Source organism: Antedon bifida, chromosome 2, assembly GCF_963402885.1.
Source record: "Antedon bifida chromosome 2, ecAntBifi1.1, whole genome shotgun sequence".
Lineage (NCBI taxonomy): Eukaryota > Metazoa > Echinodermata > Crinoidea > Comatulida > Antedonidae > Antedon > Antedon bifida.
In genome coordinates this window covers 10327478-10353938 of record NC_136227.1, presented here as the reverse complement: position 1 = coordinate 10353938, position 26461 = coordinate 10327478, and the positions used below count along the sequence as shown (strand labels likewise).

At 33.1% G+C, this 26461-nt stretch overlaps 2 protein-coding genes across 2 annotated transcripts; one reads left to right on the top strand and one right to left on the bottom strand.

The window, feature by feature from the left end:
- The first annotated feature begins 6664 nt into the window (after nucleotides 1-6664).
- LOC144835109 (dnaJ homolog subfamily C member 11-like) lies at nucleotides 6665-17092 on the top strand. Its single transcript, XM_078690149.1, has 15 exons — nucleotides 6665-6740; nucleotides 7286-7415; nucleotides 8108-8280; nucleotides 8988-9055; nucleotides 9640-9814; nucleotides 10476-10543; nucleotides 10880-10947; nucleotides 11336-11460; nucleotides 12421-12503; nucleotides 12762-12878; nucleotides 13053-13208; nucleotides 14156-14225; nucleotides 14615-14833; nucleotides 15877-16006; nucleotides 16426-17092. The coding sequence occupies exons 1-15, from the start codon at nucleotides 6666-6668 to the stop codon at nucleotides 16446-16448; spliced, it is 1680 nt and encodes a 559-aa protein (XP_078546275.1). The 5' UTR covers nucleotide 6665; the 3' UTR covers nucleotides 16449-17092.
- LOC144835430 (adhesion G-protein coupled receptor D1-like) lies at nucleotides 16837-25930 on the bottom strand. Its single transcript, XM_078690515.1, has 14 exons — nucleotides 25840-25930; nucleotides 25580-25687; nucleotides 25298-25399; nucleotides 24856-24916; nucleotides 24231-24330; nucleotides 23275-23372; nucleotides 22889-23015; nucleotides 22583-22689; nucleotides 21857-21962; nucleotides 20775-20995; nucleotides 19883-19949; nucleotides 18804-18904; nucleotides 18188-18356; nucleotides 16837-16954 (listed from the first exon to the last, which is right to left on the bottom strand). The coding sequence occupies exons 1-14, from the start codon at nucleotides 25928-25930 to the stop codon at nucleotides 16904-16906; spliced, it is 1509 nt and encodes a 502-aa protein (XP_078546641.1). The 3' UTR covers nucleotides 16837-16903.
- Between the last annotated feature and the right edge of the window lie 531 nt (nucleotides 25931-26461).

Here is a 26461-nt window from a genome sequence, read left to right as displayed (position 1 = left end):
TTAGAAGTCTGTCATTGGCATTTTGATATGAATTCTTAAAAAGTTCCAGGGTTTAATTCAGAGAAAGCGGAAAAATGTGACATACTGGTGGTGCAGTGTTCGCAGTTGTGCTGTTAGATGCCCGGCAACCGTGGTCCAAAAAGGAAATATATTCAACATTGGTAAATTGCCTCATTCGCATGGAGCCCGACCAGGAAACGGCACGGCCATAGACATTACAACCAAGGTAAGGCACAATGGTCGATTGACGTCTTCTTTTGGTCTTGGATTTTAGAAAAACCACTAATGTATCTTTTGTTTGTATAGGTCAAGCAAATGGCAGTCCAACGCCTGAAAGACTCAGCATTACAAATTGTGGAAGACATCATGACTGACCACTGCGACATAAATAATCCAGAAGGATCGCGTCCCAACGTGCACACGCTTGTGAGAACTGCAAACAGAAAACGGGAGAAATTACGACCGAAAGATCCCCATGATTTGTGTTTTGAGGTAAGGGTACATTAAATAAACGTCATATTTATATGCAAGTCATAACGTTTAAATATTTTGAACGTTATTTCATGTTTCAGTCGTGACTATTGTCATTAAGTTAACATTTTTTTTCCTTTACAGATCAACTATGAATTTTTGCCGGAGGAATTCATCCAGTCGGACGTCTCTATGGATGACGGAAATCGCCACATTTTAATGGCCACACCACATCAGCTGGCGTTATTGGCTAGAGCCAAAGTTTGGTACATGGATGCCACATTTAAGGTATGAATAACGCTGTTTATTTTCAGGTTTTCCAAGCATGATGCGAAACGTATACAACATTTCAATGCGTTCTGTTTATTTTAAGGTTTTCCAGATACGATGCGAAACGTTTAAGCAGTTATTAATGTGTTCTGTTTATTTTCAGGTCGCCAAGGTATGATGTAAACAGTCTGATAATAATTCTAATAACGTGTTATTTCTGTTTGTAGGTTGTTGGTAAACCATTCTGTCAACTGTTTGCGATTCATTCTTTTTTGCGATCTGGTGAGGACACCAAACAAGTTCCACTGGCATTTGTACTAATGTCTAGACGACGTAATCGAGACTACAGGGCTGTAAGTTTCACTTCTGTTATATTAAAGCGTAATCAAGATTTTGCCACTCTGAAACAATAATTCAATAATGTGTTGTTGCATTAATCAGAGTTAAAAATAACTAATATTTATTCTTGTGTTTGTTTAATTGAAATTCCAGAAAATGCGACTGCAGATTCGTATTAATTACTGACCTGTTATAATTTTTTGTTATTATTTCTTTCAGGTGCTCAGAGAACTACTTTCGAAGTTGCCGTCTGTGAAAAAAGCCGTGGTAGACTACGAAGAAGCAATTTGGAGGGCCTGTAACTCCGTGTTACCAGATGTTCATGTCCAAGGGTGTTCGTTTCATTGGACACAGTGTATTTTCAGGAAAGTACAGAGTTTCGGAATGCAGGTTAGTGAGCGAATCTTTTAGCCATTTATTAACGGAATGTCTTTTCAGGTTTTTGTGATGTCCGCAAATTTGCAGATTTCATCAGTAAAAGCATATGTTATCATTTACCTCCTGGTTAAGCGAGTCTCAACATCATCTCCTCATCATGCAAAAACCTGCACGCAAAGAAGTTTTGTTCCGATTTAATCGAATATTTTACTTGTTTTTGCTCATAGGGTTCTTATCAAGACAATAATGCTGTCAATACGTACATCCGCAAGGTGATGGCTCTATGCTATCTTCCCGCTGAAGAGATCAGCAGTGTTTTTGAAAGGTGAGATAATACCATATTTCATTTGAAATCGTAACATTGTTGCGAGGTTTGCGACGCAGGCGAGTTAAGTTTCACTCTCATTTAAGATATTTATGCCGGATGGTATATTCCTTTTTATCTTCTCAGACTATCTCGAAAAGCAAAAACACCACAGTTACAACGACTTACTCAGTACGTTGACCGCCAATGGATTTTCCATGACTTCTAGAACCCAACCAAATGGAGTGTCTATGGCATGGCAACAAGAACAAACAACGACACCGAAGGCTGGCATCGTCGCATTAAGGGAAAGTCAATAGGTATGAAATACTTGAATTATCTTATGTTTCTTAATGCAGCATTCCCGACTTCATAAATATGTTTTAGAATTTATTATTTTGCAGTCAAGTGGAGTACGGTAACTATTCCACTATAAGCATCACACGCGGCGAATTCATGGTTCTTGATTGACATTATTTTTAATCTTGAGGATATTTTTTATTTTATGTGGAAGAAATAAATGTTGATTTGATTTGCCCCTTCATGCGACCTTCATCTCTCTGTTTATTATTGTTTTAAATCTATTTTAACCTCTTTCCGCAGCATGTAGCCTTGGTTTGTACAAACTTGTACCTCTGCTCTATGTGGAAGCGACGGCAGTGCCAATGCAGATGACTTTAATTTCTGAAGGGAAACTTAATCGGCTACGACGAAAACAGGTACGTTGAAACAATTTTTGAGTTGCGTAAAATATTTTAATTGTTTCCCGTCAAGACCTTTTCCGTATCCGATCTATTTCTTTATTGTATACACTATTTTCTTACAGCTCTGGGCCCTTTAATATGTACTTAAATTTGCTATAATTTTCGGCTTTTTGTATTTTACAGACACGATCCCAGCAAGCAAAATTCTGTTCTCTTTGGACAAAGTACGCCGCTGGGCAGCTTTCTGTAAAGCATCTTCTGCGTTCGTGCGAACTCATAACACATCCACGCATATAGTAGGCCGCGACTACGTATTGCAAACATTGGATGTGTACACACATGTACTTTATACAATAGCAATATATATATATATATATATGTTTTTAATTGATTTGTATTTGTGCCGGTAATCATAATTTAAAATATAGCCATATCCTACCAGTAGTAATGCTTTTGTATTTTTCAGTAGTTTTTAGCATTAAATTGTATTTACATAATTCAAATAATGTATTTATACATATATTTGGTATTAAAAATGTTTTTGTATTTTTCTTATTTTTTTAAACATAGCAGCCTATATTAGACAACTGAAAATTATGTTAAATTAAAAGATTAAAAATATCTGAATTTTCGAAAAATGTTTTGTAAGTTTGTTTTCGTTACAGTTCAACATTCGGGCCCTATAAAAATAAATAAATATTAATTCATAAAGTAATATACTGTGAGGCCCTCTATAAAAATAAATAGATATTAATTCATAAAGTAATATACTGTGAGGCCCTATAAAAATAATTAGATATTAATTCATATAGTAATATACTGTGAGGCCCTATAAAAATAAATAGATATTAATTCATATAGTAATATACTGTGAGGCCCTCTATAAAAATAAATAGATATTAATTCATAAAGTAATATACTGTGAGCATGGAGGTATAAAATAAATTTAAAATTTATTTTATACCTCCATGCTGTGAGGCCCTATAAAAATAAATAGATATGATTCATAAAGTAATATACTGTGAGGCCCTATAAAAATAAATAGATATTAATTCATAAAGTAATATACTGTGAGCATGGAGGTATAAAATAAATTTAAAATTTATTTTATACCTCCATGCTGTGAGGCCCTATAAAAATAAATAGATATGATTCATAAAGTACTGTGAGGCCCTCTATAAAAATAAATAGATAATAAATTCATAAAGTAATATATAGTGAGGCCCTATAAAAATAGATAATTCATAAAGTAATATACGAGTAAGCCAAAAAAAAGGTATGAGTAAGCCAAAAAAAAGGTATGAGTAAGACAATAAAGGGTACGAGTAAGCCAAAAAATGGGTACGAGTAAGCCAAAAAAGGGGTACGAGTAAGCCAAATAATGGGTACGAGTAAGCCAAATAATTTGGGTACGAGTTGGCATGGGTACGGGTTGGTTTGGGTACGGGTTAGCCAAAGTGGGTACGAGTTGACCAATTATTTGGGTACGGGTTAGCCAAGTTGGGTACGAGTTGGCATGGGTACGGGTTGGCATGGGTACGGGTTGACCAGCACCTGCCTAGACTACCCTACTACTACTATCTATTTTATTCTTTTATTGGTGAGATTATATTTGATATTTTTGAAACTTTTAACAGATCTATGATTATGAATGATATCTGCATACGAAGTTTCTAACATCAAGCATCAAGCGTGTAGAGCCTACGTAATTGTTTTTAAAGATAGGTCTGAAGTGAAAGTCTGCAAACACTATAATAATATAGGAATTTGGATGTAGCAAACATCAAGGTGGACACCAATTTCAACTAAGCATCAGTTACTGTAATACAACACTGGACATTGGAGACAGTAAGATATACTATTGCCTAAAATTGGAAATGATATACCACAAACACGCTGAAGATTATAAACACAACTGAAATTGTCATTTAATAATTCAGATGTGTCATGATTGTGAGCCACTTTTACATACAGTAGTAAAAGTCACTATGACGAATTATAGGTTAAATGCATTGATTTAAATAAAGATAATTGATTTTTAAAAGATATATTGATTGATTGATTTTCTCAGATTCTTTAATTATTTATAATATATTATAACGCAAATAAAATAGCCGGTTTCACAATCCGATCAAAGATCCCTCTGTGTATAATTTATCCGTCACATTATGAATATTCATGAAGTACGCACCCTCTATAGTTTCTGCCTTAATTGGATAGGACAAAAATAATGCTCCCCGGCTTGCAATGACATTTTAAGGATTCCAAATATCACCAACAAACATAATGATAGTGGAGACAAAAATAAAAGATTGTTGTCTCAGATCTGTACATGTATCAAATCGATCGGAACCTAGAAGACATTGGAGACAGTGACGGACTTGTGTTAGTCTCTTTTCGTCCCTCGCCGACCAAATGATAGACCTATCGTATATAGAGCGTGTGGCACAGTGTGTTGGACGTTGGAATACTGATCGTGAGATCGTGGTTCGAATCCAACTCTCGCCACATCGCACACTTTACTTACATTTTCCTCACTCCACCCAGGTGTATAATGGGTACCGTTTAGATTAAGAGACAACTTTGCGCTGATTACTAGCTGCATTATAGAGTATGTTTCCATACGTGTTTGATCCAAAAGATGCTTGGCGGGTAATTATTATGCAACGCATTGGAAGCTTGCTTATGTGCGCTATATATATTTATTAATATTTTGTTTATGCTGATTTTGATTGAATTAAGTTGTGGACGATTATACTTTTTTCAAAAAACAATAATCGTAAATAAAAATCATTTCCAATGTTGACTTTCTCAACGTTTCGATCAATAAAAGCCTACTTACATTGAACGTCTTCCTGAGGAAAGTTCTTTTCAGAACAAGATATTATTAGTTACACCCTGCTTGTTCACGGAATACGGGAAATATCTACGTTCTGGTTCCATATTCCATGAGACCGAAGGCCGAATGGAATATGGAACCAGAACGTAGATATTTCCCGTATTTCGTAAGAACAAGCAGGGCAACGATTTTATCTCGTGAGGTGGTTTCCCGATTAATCGTACGATCAAAACGGTACTGGGTATGATCAACTAGCGTTCGTGTTCCCACCTAATCATCCATTCATAGAAGTACTGATGAAGATATCAATCTGTGGCGACAATAGAATGGACCCGAGACCTGGCTATCTTCGACTTTTAAATAATAGAAAGTTGTGAAAAATGTTGTTAAGGTAGAAATGTACGTTGTATGATGTGTAGGCCTATGTTTATTGAAAAATGGTTGTAGTTTTCTAAATTAGGCTACATTGTACAAGTTGCGATGAGAAAACTGTTATTTGATTGTTAGTTGACGTCGTGTACATAAAGCAAAAATATAAATAGAATAAAATTCGTTAGTAAAACTTTTAATAAGAGTAAAGATATAAGGAAGAAAAGCAAAGAGATCATGGAGCGGCTGTACCAGAATATACAACAGTCTAAGTATTGTAAAGTTAAAAAATTAAAAAATTTATGCGATCTTGTCATCAACAACGCGCGCGTAGAAACATCAAACAGGTAATTTAATACGGGATATATTACCCTTCTTCTTAACAATTTTTTCAATCTTCTATCAACTAAAAGTCGTAGTTAGTCATGCCTCGGGTCACATTCTATGGTCACCGTACAGGTAGGCTACTACATCAGTACTTCTATGAATGGATGACTAGTCGGTGACAATAACGCTAGTTGGTCATACCCAGTGCCGTTTTGATTTTACGATCATTCGGGAAACCACCTCCTCACGACGTACATATTGACCAATCGGATTACAGAATTCACGTACACTAAGAGATAACACTTTTTATCTGAATTTTACGTGAATTCTGTAATCCGATTATTCAGTATGAGATATAATTCCGTATTACGCCCATTTACTCAGTCAAGCGGATCAGAAGGGTAATATATCCCGTATTACCTGTTTGATGTTTCTACGCGCGCGTTGTTTATGCCGTATTGTATTTTTACCCAAAAAGACCGTTGAAAGGTTGGCAGGGTCAGTCGTGTAATTACTGTAATTACAAAATGTGTTTAATTATGTAATAGTAATATTCCTGTATGATAATTATATACAACAATGTTAACACTTCCCACAAACATGATTATGATCGAAATAAAGATAAGCGCGATAGAGGGCGTGATTTACATAGCTACAAACCAAGATGGCGGCGCCCATAGGTGATAGAGATGGTGGGAAAACGGATGATTTGTATTCAATACTTAACGCAAGAAAAGATGTAGGTGTAATAATACGAAAATCAATTATTGTATTTAAACACATTTTTACATGTAGATTTTGTCAATTTGACTTTAATAAATAAAAAGCTAGCCTAGAGTCGTTTTTTGTGTACACCTGTAAGTGTGTTGTGTATGATGTATGGATGATGGTTTGGTGTGTGTAGAGGCTGCTGGAACTCTCCAGTCAGACCTTCTGACGCTGTAGCCTGTAGGAGGCCTCTAGGCCTAGGTCTCTACTACTATTTAGCTACTAAACCTATAGTGTACTAGCTTAGTCCTAGTTCTCTCCCTTGCTGGGTTGAACTAAGGCCCTACTAGAGGCTAGTCCTGGTGGTTTTGTATTAATTTACACTAAACTGATCATGCAGTCGTAATCAATTCAATAGGGCCTACTTGATGTTTTGTTGCTTAAAATAGGAAGAAGTTTTAGATTCAATTTTTGTGTTATTGTTTACGAATGATTACGCCTTATTCATAGTATAGCATTTTACATGATTTTTACTTATAATAAGGCATATAATTTATTTTAATGCCATTTTATTAGGCATCTGAAGATGAGCTTAAGTCATCTTATCGACGTCTGTGTATGTTATACCATCCCGACAAACACATGAACTCAACAGATAAAGAAGCTGCAGAAGTGATATTCAACAAAGTGCAAAAAGCTTATGCAAGTACGTATTGCATCAGACTACTTTCTTGCTTGAATCTCTCATTATACTGGTTATATACTGTATACAACAATAAAAAACCTATTATGTTTTATGTTATAGAGGCTGGATTCGATATGTATCTTACTTTTTTCTAATCTAGCTCCTTCCTATGTTAATGTCATTTACTATTATTGTTATAATTTTATAATAAAGTATATATATATATAAATGAATATAAGAATTGAATTGAAAATATTTCTTATTTTCTGTCTATTACTGTATTCAGTCTCACAGTACATGTACTGATTCTAAGGTGTTAATCCGAGATATTCATTAAAAACATTAATAATGAAATACAAACATTTAACAACTTAGAATGGTACACTGAAAAAGAAGAAAAGAATGTAATAATAGTATATTTCGTTTTAAAAATACTTTCTTTATAAAGTCTTAGTGCTTACATTTTTGCAAGGATTAAATACGTTCTAGCATTACTCAACAGGCTGCAATGCTGGCAAAGTTGTGAGTGCATAACAGTAGTAGGTATATTAACTTTGAACTGACATACAGTATATCTGATTGGTTGATTTGATACAGCCATATTTAATGGCCCATGCTACATGATGGATTAGGCTGTAATTGTGTTGGAGTTGTCTTTCTAAAAGTAGTATCAGTAGTAATAATTAATTTTTTCCAACCAACCATTTCTATAGTTCTAAATGACCCACAGAAAAGAGCAATTTATGACATATATGGAGAGAAAGGTCTTGAGGCAGAATGGGATGTTGTGCCACGAACAAGGACACCGCAAGAAATAATGGAAGAATTTGAACGATTAGAACGTCAAAGAGAGGAGCGACGATTACAACAAAGCACCAATCCTAGGGTACTTACAAAGTTTGCTTTCACTTGATTTTTAAATTTTAAAGCTCTGTGTGATGTGCCCAAATATGGTAGTAATATGCCCAAATATGGTAATGATATGACATCATCATGTCCGTATAGTGTATGTAGACGGAGCTTAAGAGATTCAAGATATAACAGAGCAACTGTTATCAGTTTTTTAGGGTTCAATATACACCCTTGATACTAAATTAATCTTCCTATCACGTCAATTAATTTGTTTAATCCATGTTTTAAAGCTTGCTTTCCTCTTGTTTGTAATTTTTTTAAATTATTTTGGTGTGGAAACTAAGGATAACATATTAAGTTCTTTAGACTAGTTTCCAGTGGAGTCCTTCTAGTGGTGAATTGGCCAGTACACCGGTACTGCGTTCTTTAACATGCACATGAGCACACAGAACCAACGCCTTAGCGTCTCAACCAAAAGAAGATGCGCTATACTACAAGGAAACTTACATATTTCACTGTCTAGCTCACAACACAGTGACTACACCAGTTTAGCCGACCACATCACTTTATGCTGCTCTCTTGTTGTTTGGTCCTGCGCTTATTTTATAGCCATGATTACTGTTAGGTTGGCAGTATTTCTGAACTAATAAACTAATGTTCTATCGTTGGATCCTTGATCCACCTATACTGTATCATCCTTTGTAGCATTATAATGTTGTGTATTAAATGTTTTTTGTTCAGGGGATAATAAGTGTTGGTGTTGACGCCACTGATGTCTTTGACTATTACCTTGATCCTGAAGAAGAAAGGTAACTTACTCATACAATAGCAACTATTATTTAAAATCTATTTATTAAAAGAAAAATGGAATTGTGAACTTTATTGACCTCATAATACATTTTATGCATGTGATCAAGATAATAGACATTGTATTTGACTGTATCAACCTTCATGCCAGTTTTGGGGTTTTTAGATTTCTTAAACGTTTTACAAAATAATATATGATAAATACTATATTACATTCAATTTTTTGAGAATTTTTTGCAGAGAAGTCGAGAGCATTTTCCACTTAATTCCTTTACGTGAAACATGAGTTTTGTAATTTAATAACCCCTTCACCTATTCAATTTAAAATTAACTCCCCTTATTTCATCTTCAGGCAATGTACCATACTACAAAAGCAACTAGTACTGAAAATATTCTCAGCTCATTGAATGAAATATTAATATTGATCCAAATCCGGGCTAGTCCACCATGAATCTATACAATATTTTTTATTGTTTAATGCAATCATGTACATGAAATGCATTTAATTGAATCAATTCATTTGTTTTTTATAATCATTTAATAAGTTGATAAATTTGATGAATTAAATCTTGAATGTTTATTTCAGGTCATTTCCAAGCATTGAGATAAACAGTATGGCAATAAACCAATCAATAGACTGCCCACTAACGACCTCTGACACAGCAACACTTACAGGAAGCCTGTCCACACGGAATGGCAATGGATCAGGAGAGATATCGACATCATTCCGTAGGGTTCTATCATACCAATCTTGGGGAGAAGTATGTAAACATTTAGTTTTATATTTTCAGTTTAAGATTTCTGAATATTGTACTATTAAAAAGGTATTTCATAATCGATATTATAACACACCTGATTGTATTCTTGCAATTTGATGGGTTAATTACGCATCACATGTCATTTGGAATTATCCCTACCTAATGGAAAAGTGATATCTAATGGTGATAATTAACATGCTCTAATGCACGTTCAGATTTCTGTAAACATGCGCCGTTGTTAACTGATCGCTTGCCATCTGTAACTGTTCTACTCCGCAACTAAATTTAGAACAGTGGCTTTTTTAATGGCCTAGCTTCCCAGCCTAGCAATGCCTTCATCAATGATTTATAATCGATAAATTGAATAAAAGTAGTTGTGTTATAAAACAAAAATGGAGAGAATATTAATTTCAATGAAAATTAACTGCTATATTTTCAACTTGACTCTGCCTTGTTTAAAATAGAATCAGTAAATTTTTCAACTTATGAAATATTTTCACCATCAAACTTATAAACATTCATTGTTTGTATAATAATTTATCTAAAACTTCATGCTATAGATATATTAATAAGAACTACATAGTCAAAGCAAACACAGTCACAGATCGACAAGCAGTCCGTTATGGAAAAGAACCACCAATGTATTTACTATTCTTATCTTCAGGTTCAAGTTACAGGTGGAAATGGTCCTCAAGTTGGTCTTAAAGTCTTCAAAAATTTTAATCGTAGAAGGTTGGTTTGGTTAATCATCATCATAGTTTTCTTAATGAATATTATGATACCTTTTTTTTGGCCTACTGTGTATGAAACAAGGGTATAGACTCCAAAATGTGACAAGATCTTGATCCAGTTCACTATTTTGGATCCATTGTTATACTTTTACTCCCTATAGTTATCATGTCATCATCATCATCTCTCTTTCATATTTTATTTTCTATATTTTTTATATCTTTTTCAAACACATAAAAATTAATAAAATAACATTTTAAATAAGCCATTTTGTAATTTTAATAAAGTTAATCACTTCAGTCTCTATCATGTATGTATTTTATTTTCTATATTTTATAGTTTTGGTACAATGTCTGGAATATGTCAACTTACACCTCATGGCTTTTTAGCTCCAGCACTCGTTACAGGTAAATCATTTATAATTGTATATATATCTGAAAGTTTGACCAAAAATCTTTTCTTTTTTTTTTTACCTTGTCTACATTTGTAGAATTTGATTATATTTGATAACAATTCATATTCATTCTCTGCAAAAAAAATGGTGTAGTAGCTCTGTGGTTTTCATGCTATAGTCGATGGCCAAGCGGTTAAGGCAGCGGCGTCGCAAACCATAGCTATAGAATCGGCACAGGTTCAAGGCCTTTTGTATGATGTGTGTAAACTTCTGAATATTTGTAGGTGATGTTTAATGTATGAAGTGTGTTTTTATATGTTATACAAATAATAAATGGGTTGCGATGTGAAAAGAGTTTTAATATAGAGACGAAAGCTACCATATGTTTTACTATTTTGTAGTTGTAGCCAGGCAGTTAGACAAACATACAATCGGCTACGTAACATGGAAATGGGGAATGCAGTCAGCCATGACGTCTATGTTGATACGTGACACGCCAAACACACGACTTGTCTGTCAGTTACAAGTTAGTATATGGTTTTAGTCCATTTTTTTCTCTATGACATGTTACACACTTGATAAATAGAATATACAGTAGGTGTATTTTATTAAAGACAATATTCCAAAGTAGTCCTTTAAGGGGCATTCCCACCTGTTCCGTTTCGCGGAACAGAAAACGGCGCCGTTCATTTCAACATGACGCGCCCGTTTACCGTTCCGTGAAAAACATTCACACCTGTTCCGTCACGTATTCCGTGACCTCGCATCATGACAACGGTTTATTTTTCTTCTACATATAAACACGGGCTATAATTGGTCAAAAGTAGACCGTGTTTCGTTCCGTTCCGTCTCGATCAAGTCAAGAGCGATCGATCCGTTCCGCTGTTTTTCCACCGGCCGTTCATTTGTCACGGAACGGACTTGGTGTGAACACTTCTATTCTTTTAACGCTTTTCGATTACTTAACAGAACGGCGCCGTCTTCCGTTCCGCAAAACGGAACAGGTGGGAATGCCCCTTAATAGATGGATACATTTATTTAATTTCATTGATGTATTTGTACTACACAAACAGATAAAAATAAAACTGACAAGTCACTATGAATCAAGGAGCTCCATGTTAACATTAAAGATGTATTGTCCCTCAAACACATAAAAAATAATAAAATAACATTTTGAATAGGCCATTTTGTAATTTTAATCACTTCAGTAGAAAAAAAATATATATATTTTCACTCATAAAAAGACAAAATAAATGGTTCAATTCAGCCAAAAAACCTTGAAGCCAATTTGACTATTTTTTTATTGAAATTAAATTTTTTCAGCTAAATATGTTTTTTTCTGATCCGATTTTTGGTCTAATTGAATATTAACTATATTATGTGAAATTAAAATGGCATATTTTCAACAAAAAAAATTTCAACAAATATTGTTTTTTGAGGGATACTATATCTTTAACAATTTACTTAAACATTTATTTTGTTACAGCTTGGTATTCCATCAACATTTGCAAGTGTTAACCTAGTCAAGAAGTTTGAAAGGGATGAGGCGAAATTAAGTGTTTCTGCAAAGTAAGTACAGTCAACTCTCTCAATAACGGACACACTTGGACTATGGTGGAATATGTCTGGTTTTCCAAAACATTCTGGTATTCTGAATGGTTTAAAACAAGAATTTGGGTCAAGATACTGTAGTTTCCAGTTTTTAAAGCTCTCTTTAAAAAAATGTGAACCTTTTATCTGACATCTAATTATTTTGACCATTGCACTCATAAACATTCATTAATTATATACTATTACAATACTGTATGTATGTTTTATTCTTGAAAGGGCTGGAAGTTTTGGTGCTATGTTTGAATATGGTATTGAGAAGAAAATATCGCAACACAGTCGATTAGGGGCAAAGGTCACAGTAGGTGTACCTGTTGGAGTAACAGTTAAAATAAAGTAAGTCACAAAACAATTAAGATTACATTTAGATGGTCACACTCTGTCGCTCTCCAACTAACCAATCATCTTTCACAATAGATTTGCATCAATCCTTGGTACATAGTTATGATTGCAAAAATATATTTTTATACCTGTACCTTTTCCTAACTATTTCTAAATTCTTTCTTTCAGATTAAACCGAGCAAACCAAACGTTTGTTTTTCCAATTCATTTATCTCAGGAAATCGCACCGAATGCCATTTTCTACGGAACTGTTTTACCAATTGCTGTCTATTGGCTTGTAAAAGTCATTATTGTCAATCCATTCTTGGCTAAAATGAAAGAAGAGTAAGTACAGTAAATGTAAATTCACTATTTATGCCAGCACTAACCTCCATTCCAGGAAAGGCATACAGTATTTCCCTTATTGTGAAAAATGTGCAACTATTTATAAATCAATCCATAACACTTTATAAGATAATTTTTAAAGTAGAAAAAATTGTGTAGGAAAATTGACTAAACCAAGAATCGAAAGTTCTCTTGTAGACGTTTCTAGGCATAGCTTAATTAGGAGCGGTAACGTACGAACATCGTACGCTCGCTATAGGCCTAACCTGGCGTTGTCGCGTTGCTGAATTAATTGTCTTTCCTTTTTTGGCAGAATCCGTTAATACAAATTGGGCAAGACCTCGTATTTTAGCTGAAAAGTTATGGTTCTTTTTTTTGTTTACCCTTTCATGCGATCGATTGAAGTGGGTGCATCACATCACAATATGAAAATATCAGTCCGTGCACGATGCGTGTTGAAATTTATAGCGGGCCACTAAAATTATTAGAATCAACTTAATTTTCTCATTTTTACCCATTTAAAGACGAAAAAAATTATCGAAATAAGTTCATATATATATATTTACATAAAATGTAGTGTGTGACCTTAAATTAGGTAAAAAAAAACAAAATTGAGGAAATAATACTTTTATCACTCACCTTTATAAATTATCTGTTATAATAGCACTATCTGAAACGTTGTCTGAAACGTTGTCTTCTATCAATTTATCATAAAACTACACAGAAAAACAGTTATTTGTATAAAATTAGTTTTAGACCAATTTATTTAAGACTGAATTCTGTGTTCAGTAATTCTCTTGCAATCTTGTCACAGAGAGGTCGTCATGATTTCACTTATTAGATGGTGCCTGTCCATTGGACAGGTAAACTGATGGGAATTTTATTTTATTTATTAGTGTTACGATGCACGATCACAAAAATAATTGATGGTTTTATTGATATTTTAGAGATATACAAAAGAAAAGGGAGGAGAATGCTAGTACCTCAAATGAAAAGAAAAAAGAAGCAGAGACTGAGGTAAATTATTATCATTATTTTTTCTTTTTTGCATTTGCAGTGTAAATTGAAACATTTTAATGAACAACAAATTAACAAATTATGAATATCAATTACTATGTTTGAGTATCTCCAAATAAGTTGTAGTCAAATGTAATAAGGTGTAGTCATTCAATATGTCTATTGATAGATAAGTTTGAGTAAGTTCTAATGTCTGTTAATATTACGAATACTCCAAGAATGAGTCACTCCAAAATGTAAATTATTAAGAATAAGTTTGCATCACTCCAAGAAATTCCAAAAAAGGCTTGGTCCAAATGTCTATTGCCTGATTCTACCATTAAAAGTGAAAAACCTACAGTATATATTTCATTTTAAACAGGAAAAATTTACATTTTATAATTTGTCAGGTTCGCTTGATGACTGAAATTGTGAAAAGGATCATAGAAACGGAGCAAGCTGTGGGAGGTCTAATAATTATCCGTGCTTGGTATGGAAAGCTTTTAGTGGAAAATTCTATGACCGCTGGTGGAGAGAATAATGGAGTTAGTAGTGATGTCATTGATGTTACAGTACCTTTGCAAAGCCAGGTGAAAGATTCCAGGTTAATTCTTACAGACGCATCAAAGGTTAGTAGATACATTATGCCATAACCTGATGGTCAAGGCTTATGGAATGTACATTTTCTGATAGGGGTGGAGACAATGTGTAGCTTTTCATTCAAACATGTTACCTCTAAATGTCTCGAAAAGAAATGTGTGTTAGTTGCTCTAAGGTTCTTGGAATGTACCATACCATTGTCTTATAGGGTATTTGAGTTGTAAAACTCTTCACGGAGATTTAAAAATTCAATTTCGGTTTATCCATGTAAGTGGCACCTACTCCAGGATTCTTGGAATTTACCATTGTCTGATAGGAGTGTTGGTGAGTTAATGTGTATTCAAGTTGTAACAATCCTTCACAGAGACAAGTAATTGAATGTTAGTTTATCCATGTAAGCAGCACTCATAGACTACCATCAGCACCACTTCTGGTTTGTGTAGTTTTTGTTTCCGTGTTGTTCCGTGTAATTCTTGTTATCAACTGAACAAACTAAAGCCTTGTCTACACTATCAAACTTTATGTGTCAAAAAAATGTTATGTGCCCATATATGGTAGTGATGTGCCCAAATATGGTAGTGATGTGCCCAAATTAGTGATATGACATCATAGTGTCCATATATGGGCACATCACATTTTTTTGTCACATAAAGTTTGATAGTGTAGACAAGGCTTAACTTGAAAATTTAAGCTTGTAGACATACAATTGTGGAGAACCCGGCCATTAAACTAATTGCCATAGTGCAGTTTTTAGATGCAATGTAAATAACAGTCATTGCGTCCAATACAAGTTAAAACTTCACGTTATTCAACCACATTGTGGTACTATGATGACAATGATAATTTATTTTTGTGTTTTTTATAATAATCATCAGGGTATCAGTTTTTAAGAATGATCTTCAGCAGCAACATACACAAAGACTTTACCCACCAATTCATTCATCGGTCACTCAATTGGGTGTACATAGGAAGTTTATCTTGACATAATATAAGTGTGTTTTTAGCTTGATGTTTTTTTTTTAGTTGAATTCAGTTCAAATAATCATCTATTTTTTATGTTTTTTTATTTTAGGCTAGTTTACCAGGATTTTTCAACCCTTGTTTGGGTGAGGAGTGTAGTCTAAGGGTGCTCTACCGTTTTCATGACGTTCTTCACGAATGCACTATAGCAGACAACGAATCACTCAGGATACCTAAACAATGTAAGCTTATATTTATTGTCTTAAATCAGTGTAACAATTCACATATTGTGCATGTCCAGAAGATTTACCGTATATATTAAAATAAAATAGGGAAAACTAACAGTATGTGTAATACTAATTATACAGACATTAAAAAAACTATATCTGCATTATTAATACCTAAATTGAATCAAACAATTTGCTAATTTTATATACGAAAAGATAATAAAATACAGTACATACATATATAAATAACATAACTAAAATATCAATCGCAGATCTCCACTTTTCTACACTTGCAGTATTCCAGCGGGCACTTTTCAAGCAGAGTGCTTATGGAAACTATAGTTTACTTTGTCTATATATTTCTATTCACTTTCATTTCTTTGATATATAATTAGTTTAGTAATATTTCAATTTGTGAATATTATCTTTTTCAGCTCATCGGTTGGATCCAAGTTGAAAAATGGAGTATACAGCTACAATTGTAACTATCAATATTTCGTTTAAAATATTCAAAAAATGAACAGTTGTATTAAAATTAATAATTTGCAATGTTGACTATAAATAGCATTAATCTAAACCATCTAGGCTCCATCATACTGTACAACAGTTTAATAAAGAAATTTTATTACTAAAATTGTGTGTGTAAAATGAAGAAATATTGCTTTATTAATTTACATAAGTTAAAATACACTCAACTGCCCAGTGATCATTCATAAATAAATAAATATGGAATGGTAAACTGGGCAAAATAGAAAAAATTTCTCAGACTCGGTCTGTACATATCTATTTAAATAATTTTAAATGCAAATATCTTTGCTTTGCTATTTTTTCTAAAACTGTCTGAACTGCAAATACACATACACAGCATGCCAATCAGTTTTTTTTTCATATCTTTTAGTCTTATTCAATGACTTATTCAGCATTTACCGATCTTCTATAATGTCTCCTAAGCGTTGACCTGACCTAGAAAAACAAAATAATTATAATTATACATACAATTATAGTGTTAACCAAAAAATATCTTCATAATATTAACTTCTATTTTTATAATTATTATTTAGTTTGGGCACTTTGTAATTATATTTGATCTTTTTGACCTATTTTATGAGTTTTCATTTACAACAAAGTGTGGTGCAGTGGACTTTCAATCCCGATATTGGGAGTTCTAGTCCAATGCTTGTTGCATTGCGTGTATCCTTTGGAGAGACACTTTACTTATGTTTGGCTCTCTCCACCCCGGTGAAAACAAATGGGTAGCTGGTGAGGTCAAAACACAAATTGGGCTGATCACTAGCTGCAACATTATGGAAGTATGTTTTTACCACTAATAAATGTAAAACGCTTTGAGGCTTTAAAGGCCAGGTGCGGGCAAAAAATTTCTATTGATCATACATTCCAATAATTATTGATCTATAGTTTCCCCTATGTTTCATAATTTTTGGGATTTTATTTGTGTTACACGAGCTTGTTGAAAATAAGCACTTTCTTATCAGTGGGGGGATAGTTCAAATTACACAGTAAAATCTCTATTCTTTTGTACACAAATTTTGTAAATAGAGAGGCATTTTAAAAAGCTATGAAAAATAAATGGTGTGGTAAAAAATGTTATCAGATGACTAAATATATGTAATATAACTTGAATTTTACATTTCTGGTATTTTTATTCAACTTCAGATTTTTATTTTCATGCTATAGCAAAAATTATCCACCGTATATCCACTATCTTTTTTCACCTTCTAGGGAGTCACCAGACATGTTATTACATTAGGTTAAACTACCTAACTACTGAAAAAAAGTCTTCCTGGTTTTTATGGCAGAATTATGCCAAATTTTGTATTTGTCCATATTAAGCGAAATTCATGTTTTTTCGTTTTGATTTCTGTTACAAATATTTGATTTATGTACAATTAACCAGATATTATATTTAAAATTCATGCCTGTACCTGAGCTTTAAACATTAAGTGCTAGGTAAGAACGGCGTATTAAATAGTAGTGTCCTCAATTTTACACCCCTTCTGAATAATACAACCTTTGTCAAACATCCCAATATAAACCAAACCAATTTAAATATAATAGCTGTTGTTGTGAATTAAACTATGTTTACACTTCAGTTTCCCAAAATATAAAGAATTTCGTTCCATGAAACTGTGACTGTTATTCAGAAGCTGAATGTAGTTTTAGAAAATTTGATTTTACCTCGCTACTGAAGAAACACTGAGACAACCAAATAAGGAAACCTTGTGTTGAGTTGAGAGTAACAAAAATATATTCGATGACGTCAGAGAAATAAAGACTCAGAAGAATACCGAACATCCATGGAATTCCGACAACTGGAGCAAGGAGTAAAAGTCGAAAAAACAATGACCTAAGGAAGAAGTTGAATGGCATTGTGTTAATAGTTATTTATTTTAATCATTCATCATTATTATCTTTTATCAAAACAGTAGTAGTATAGTGAGTTTTTTTAATATCTGAGGCCCAATTGTGTATGAAAGTTAGTACAAACTGTTGTATGAGGTACCTGGATAACCACTTGTATTTTAAATATTCATTAGGTCCCTGGATAACCATTCAAGCGTTCATGGGGTACCTGGATAACCACTGTATTGAAAGATTTTATGAAGTACCTACTAGGTGACCAAATGCAGCCTATTGAAAGGTTCTTTGAGGCATCTGGATAAATAGTTGTATTGACAGTTTTTATGAGGTACCTCAATGACCATTGGTATTTTAAATGTATATGAGGTCCCTGGATATCTATTCGACCCTTGTGAGGTACATTGGTAAACCTCGTATTAACTTCATAACAAACCTGATTTGATTTCCATTGCTTAGTTCTTGCTGTGTTTTGTTTGGCGATTGTGATTTCATAAATGCTTCGTATCCGATGATAATTAGTTCCACTAAAACAATCTGTAATGAACGAATATTAACATAATATATTTATGTTATAAATTATACCTGTACTTTTTTTACGTTCTCTTCTTAAAATATTATTTGTATGTTTTTATTTTGTGTATATGGAGTCGTGGGTTTTGTAGGCCTACTACAGTCCGTCTTCATGACTCATTATGAACATTAACATAGATTTAAATAATTAACCATACATTAACGAACGAACAGCGCTTTTAAATCATGTTAGGTTTCTAAAAAGCAGCGCTTTAATTTGACTACCAGCGACCATACCACTGCGTGGCTTAATTGAAAGCGTCGCGATAAAAATTTAAAATATTAAAAAACAAGTTTTCTAAAAATGGCAAAGTTCAAATGAATGCTGCGAGTAGGTCTAGAATATAATGTTTTAATGACGTCACAGGGCCTATCTACTGTATATTAGAACGCTTCTACTAATTTAAATAACAAAATACTTCCCGCGGACTATGCAATGTACAATCGTCGCCTACAATAATGGATTTCAACCGCAGAGAGCGAAAGCCACAAACTTAGGACGTCTTAGGCCATGTTAGGCCAATTGTTTGTAGAAAAACCATAACCTTTCGGGTACAACAAGCATTGAAAGCGTGAAATTGCTGTCGAGAATATTAATTATTATGATTAAGTTAACCTCACATAAATTAAGTTAGTGGACTTATTAAATTTTACTGTAAAGCGTGGTTCCCACTATCGACGCAACACAAGGACGTAACGTAACGCAAATGAATTGACCAATCACAAGCGATGGCTTATTCGCTTGTGATTGCTAACTGTCTATAACTTCGCTTGTCATTGGTTAAAACGCTTGCGTTGCGTTTACGTCCTTGCGTTACGTTCTAATGGGAACCAAGCTTAAGGAAAAATATGGAAAGCCAAAATGGAAATCTTCAATGCCATAGAAACCTTAAGTATATTTATCAAATGTTTCATTTTAAGAAAATAGAAACAATTATTTACCGAAACAATGATGAAAATAAACGCTATTAATGTGTACATGGCTTCAGACTCCGGGTTGATCCAGCAACTGAAATGATGATATGGGATATTTAGAGGTTAAATTCAATATTTCACTAAAAGAGTTAAGCCCCGTTTATACTACATACTATAACCAACGACAACAACTAGATAAATATATATATTTCTCTTAAGCTCTGTCTTCACTATCAAACTAGTTTGATAAAAAAAAGTGTGATGTGCCCAAATATAGTAGTGATATACCCAAATATGGTAATGATATGACATCATCATGTCCATATATGGGCACATCACATTTTTTGTCATATAAAGTTTGATAGTGTAGACAGAACTTTACATAAAACCAAAGAAATTAGAACAGTTTTCATACTAAATCTGTAGGATACTGTCTTCGATGAGATTAATATTTTCAAAAATCCAACAAAATGACGTCATAATATAATAATTAAATCGTTGTATCGTCATGATTTTATTGTTACTTGGTCATGACGCTATCTGATTGGATTGAAACTGTTTTATTTGATCAAAAACAATATAAATGGTTATCCTATAGTTTAGGATGAACACTTTTCTCATTTCTTTTGCTTTCTGTAGGAAATGCATATTTATCTATCGTCGTAGTAGTATGAATGGGCCTTTACAGTATGACTATGTATCCGATTCTTACTGTATCTTTACATATACTACAATATTTGCCCAGTATCATAGGAATATTTGGTAATACAGCATCTCATATCATATATAAAATAATGAGCCTGTATCATGTGAGGTGAAACACATGTGATGTTATATTACGAAATGTGTCTGTGATACTGGAGAAATCTAAATACAGACCGAGAATCGGGTGTATTGTGTCAAAGTGAATTGTAATTACATTTCAGATGCGATGTAGTTGTCGCGTCTGATAATAATAGATATTGTAACGAATACACCGGGTGAAATCCAACCAACATATCGACATGTTCGATATCGCTTATAATGATTTAAAAATGGATGCTTGATCTTCAAGTAAATATCCGTTGAAAATATCAACATCCAAGTAAATGACGTCAGCATTGTGTAGTGTAAATTTCCAGCTAGAAACGTACATATGACCTATAAATAGAACAAAATACAGTCTTCAAAATGCTTTTTAGAAAGATTAAATAGCTGAAGAATTATCGGTTGAGGGATAAACTAGTTTAAAACAATTTGAGGTATTATTATTTAATTGTTTCGCTTGAAAATAATTGAAAAGTGAACCTCAAAAACGGTTTGCGTCTTGTTTTCGAGAAGCATTTTTAGAGAAAACCAGCAAATTCTCCGTCTTTGTATTTACAAGTTTTCCATTATTGAGTCATGTGATACAAAATAAATATGGTTAATGTTTGAAACAATACCTCTAGAAACCTAATTGGAATATTTCTGAAAACTCTTGCTGTTTATCGTGTTTTTCTATAAGTATTTTGGGTGAGAAATCAGTAGATTCTCGGCTTTATATCTATCTATTTTTAGTCGTGTACAAACGCGACTCCACAGCTCACTATGTCGGTCGGTCGAGCGGTCGGTAAACACTAGCTCAAATTTGTGCACGTAACTGCAGCCGTGTATAATATAGCCTTGTTTAGTATACATAGTGATAATACGTGTCTTTCACGCGTGGCATCAAACTTAGCCTAACCTATCCATAAAGCCTGTTTTGATGTCGACGTAACGTCATGGCGAGTTGTGTTGAGTTCACAGGAAAAATGGGTAAAAATCAACGTTAAAAACCGTTGAAATCTGCAATCGTTGAGGTTGAACCGGCTCGATCATCGTTATTGTTATTTTATTTACAACTTTAACGATTCGAAAACTCAAGGAAACTCGCCGTAACGTTACGTCGACATGAAAACAGGCTTAAGTGGCCTTCCCAAGATGAGGGAAGGAGTCGTGCATTTCTTTTTTTATATATTTTGTCAACCCAATAAGACTTACCTTACTACCTGTGTTTATTTCAATAAGTAAGAAAGAAATGTATGCGAACAATAAAGACGTGACTAGATGACGTAATATTTTAAATCGCTCTAAGTTTCTCAATTCCCTGCAAAATTAAATGTTCATAAATCGGTTCATTATAGCAGATTTGTTTGTTGACAAATTATGGGATTTTTTGTTTAAAGCACTGCTAATTTTTAAAACAATTCTATTATTATGTGATAATATTGTTATCTATGAGCGTCTATTGTTCTAACATCATCTAAAGCTCTGTTTACAAAATGTGTCACATAAAGTATGATAGCTGAGCCATAGTCCTGAGCAGTTATGGCGAAAAATTAAACGGTCGAGGAATTTGAGAAAAAAAATTCAAAAATATCTACTTTTAAAAAGTAAATTAAATTTTAAGTTTAATGTCATCTTATTGTGCCATATAATAAGATATGTCGAAATCCCTTTTATTTCTTGAACAAGTTGAAATGCGTAGAATATTTAGCCATTTATTCTGAAAAACAGGGAGCATTTCGAAAATTGGTCAAATTTTGATCCCGGTATTTTTTTTTTGATAAACTGGCGTGGCGCATGTTACCTTAATACATACATTTATTGATATGTAGGATACAGTATTTAGCAATTTTTCGAAAAACAAATCTCTGTACTACAGTACGGAGAAACAGTCCATATTTGGAGATTTTTCTATATAACATAACAACAAAAAATACATACTCAAAACTACATATGATAACGAGTGTAATAGTGAGAAACACAATTGACGTAGAAAGTCCAATATATGTTAGGATAGACAACGCAACCTTCTCATCATCCACCGTCTTCTGATGTATTCCATTACCCCAAAAAACAAAAACAAATATAAACAATTACACTAAAATAAAAGAAAATAGAAATACCATCATTATCATCCGTTTAGCTATTCGTCTTAGATTGACATGTGGCAAATATATAAATACATATACCAAGCCGGTTGAGCAACTGTGTTTATTTGCACGCGAACTTCCTAATAATATGACCTACCTTTTGAATAACCTTACCAGGGACCATCAGAATCGCAAATGACGTCAGGTGAGAACAGGCGCAGACGAAACCGTCCGTAAGAACCTCTCCATTAATTATGGTGACACACCCTTTGGTCGACCAATCACTTAACATTTAAAACACAAAATCTATGATTATGATAAAGAAGATGAAATTGGGAAGACGGTAATGCTTGGTTCCCACTAGAGACGCAAGGACGTAACGCAACGTAAGTGAGTTGGCCAATCTCAAGCGATGGATTTTGTCGCTTGTCATTGGTTAACACTCACACCACATTGAGTTTACGTCCTAGTGGGAACCAAGCTTAAAGTAACATCATAATTTACTACTATTGCAAAAACTATTTTTAAAGTCAATTAACTTACGTGACGTTAATTGAATCATTGTCATCTTTAAAATGGCACACAAAATCTACAGAACTATTTTCGTAAGTGTCGGCTATTGTTTTCGTCATCAAAACAGACTGAAAAAAAAGGTGTACGCTATTACTTGTGGTGATAAAAAATGGTTTCTTATGATGATGTTGATGATAATACATATAATAATAGTTGATTTAGTAGTAGTAACTTTTATACACAGTTGAAAGATGAGGATGTAGGCGGTAAAGGTGAGGAAGATGTTGAGGTTGATAAGAAAAATGAGGGAAAAAACAGGAATAAATTGTGAGAAAAAACTAAAAAAAAAAGAATATGTATGGATACAGTTACAAATTGATAGTGATATCTCAATTTATGTAAAAACAGTAGTATTTCATTAATGGCAATGACTATACCAATGCCTTAAGAGGATGGATGGGAAAAAGAACAAAAAAAAAGATAAAAAATAAACTAAAAAGAATAGTCGAAAAAATAGGAATAAAATAGTAAAAAGGGAACAAACTAGACAAGAAATGAGAAAAGGAAAACAATTTGAAAATAGGAGGAACAATAAAAAATGAAAAGCGGAAATTAAAGATGAAAAATAGAGATAAATATAAAAAAAAAAAAAATTGGAAAATTCAAAGAGAATAAAAAAAGTAGTACAAATGAAAAAAAAGAAAAAGGGGAAAAAATTGTTTAAAAAAAAATTTAAAAATAAAGAAAATAAAAATTTAAAAAAGGAAAAGGGAAAAAAGCGAAAGAAAAAGTCCGAATTGCATTTAGATTATTAATGATTATAAATTAAAAATTTCGTAACACCTCCAAAAGAATCTTGAAAAGAGGTTTGCAAAAGTTACCTAAAAAAAAAGCCTATCCAAGTTTCCTAAAAAAGAAGAATCCCATGGGCTTTCTTCGAGGTTTTACGGTATAATTGTGATTCGATATATGTAGCATAACATTACCTCTGTATACGGGTAAACAATTTCAACATTAGTGCTCAACGAGTTTCTAGAACTATCAAACGCGTAGACGGATACGATGACAGACACACATTGATACTGCCTGCAGATTAAACAGTTTTAAAAATAGTATGAAAACATTTTTACAAAACAAAGAGATGGCCAGAGGGCAGATTTCCTTATTAAACATATATATGTTTACCCTTATGTTTTCTAATTATTGACGATTTGGATTAGTAGATGGAAACCTCTCAAAGACAAGACGTAGGCCTAGCTGCGAGAAAATAATGTGGTCTGAAATGTATTTGCCTAAATATTAAACCAAAACAAATAGGCTCTATGTATTTTCCGTTCGCTTAAAGTATAAGTAGAAAGCATTATACACAATTACCGGTTTAAATATAAATATAACTTTAAAAAAACATAAAACATATTTTAGACGCAATTGAAAATGCAAAATAATGTACGGCAATGTAAGGAATGTCCCGTATTTATTTCTGAACGTAGGGGAATGAGCTGCCGGGAGCTCATTTTACTGAGCCTTGTGTAGTAGGGTGGCCAGTTCCTTTACACGCCGCAGGTACTGATTTACAGCTGAGTAGACTGAAATGAATAGCGTTTAACTTACTTTGAACATTCTTCTTCGCTTGAGATATTTTGAACATAACTAACCAACAAGTATGGTCCCACTGTAAATGTTAAATGAAATGAAAGAAAACTTTATTTTCTGGATTTATTTACTTGAAAAAAAAATCATTACGATAATGTTTACAAACCTGTCGGTATTTTATTCAAATTAGTTGTGGTTTGTTTGTAGACAGATACTTGCTAAGTGTTAAAACGTTGCGTAGATAATGGGAAATTTTGTTTTGCGAAAGTTTGTTTTATTGCAGTAATGCTAAAAAATACGAGCTGCTGTCACAGAAACTTACTACTGTGTAGCTCTTTGGGCAGGACAGCTTACAAACAAACATCCTAAATGCTTCAGTATTTATGGTTTTACGTATAAAAGTGCGTCTGAAATGGAACTAGAATATTGCATAATATACAGGTGTTAGGGTAGAACTTACTCTCGATATCGGCTGCCGCTATTGAAACTAGAACACCATCTTGAACAGACGTTATCGGTACATCGGAGATGTTGAGTGTGTCTACTTTGAATAAAAAGCCATCTGTAAATCAATACAAAAATGTATTACTGTACTTTAGAAACCTAATCTTTTTAATATTATTATTATATCACTTATTTGTATTGTATATTATGGCACCAGTCATTTAAAAACAATAATATACATTTATCAATGCTACAAAATACTGTAGTACAATATCCAAAGTTTTTCAAGTCAACTTACCAACTTCATTTTCATATGCGAAGTATTGTATTTCACCAACATCCAGTAGTTCAAACGGATTGAAATCGTCAATAATGGAGTGTATTCCTTCAAACAGTAAAGTATTTTCTAAGAAAATATCAAAGAAAAATAAACCATGTGTAAATAGTAATAGTTGGAGCAAGTTTCCATGTTTTTATGGACATAGTCGAATATTTAATACGGCTCTTATTCTATATGAATGTCAGATGCTTTACTGTTTCTACATTTTGTGTACTTACCTTGACCTCTTGTGGTTCCGTTTGACCATTCGTAATCAAGTCCTAAGTGTGCAGTTGTATTTAAAGATACGTTATAGATTTCTGAATACATCTCTGTATAGTCCTGTTCTTCATTCTTGGTTATAGTTGAATGTGTTGCATTACACAGATTCTTCTGCATAGGATAATCTTGAGCTGTGTGTGAATCCAGTAAAAATAATAAAACAGGTAAAACTATTTTGACATTTGATGAAGAAAGAATAAACTGATAAACGCAATTCATTTACATGACACATACTGTACACGTGGAGACAATATAGGAACATCTATATAGGTCTATATATCGGTTTCTTTTTCAACTGGGGCATGTATGGAACATTTTACAAAGATGCTTTAGAAAGGTATCAGGCTTATTATATTTTCTCTTCATATTTTGCTGTATTTTTTGTATCTGTATATATGAAAATATTATATTAGGATAATTTAGCTGAACAAACCGATAGGATATAGTGATTGGTTAGTTATTTAAAAATAAGATTTCAATATAACATCATTTACTCTGTTCACAAACATAGAATAATTTATGCATGCAGTCTTGATCTCTCCATCCGATGGTTTTACGAATCACACAGCAATCTGCACT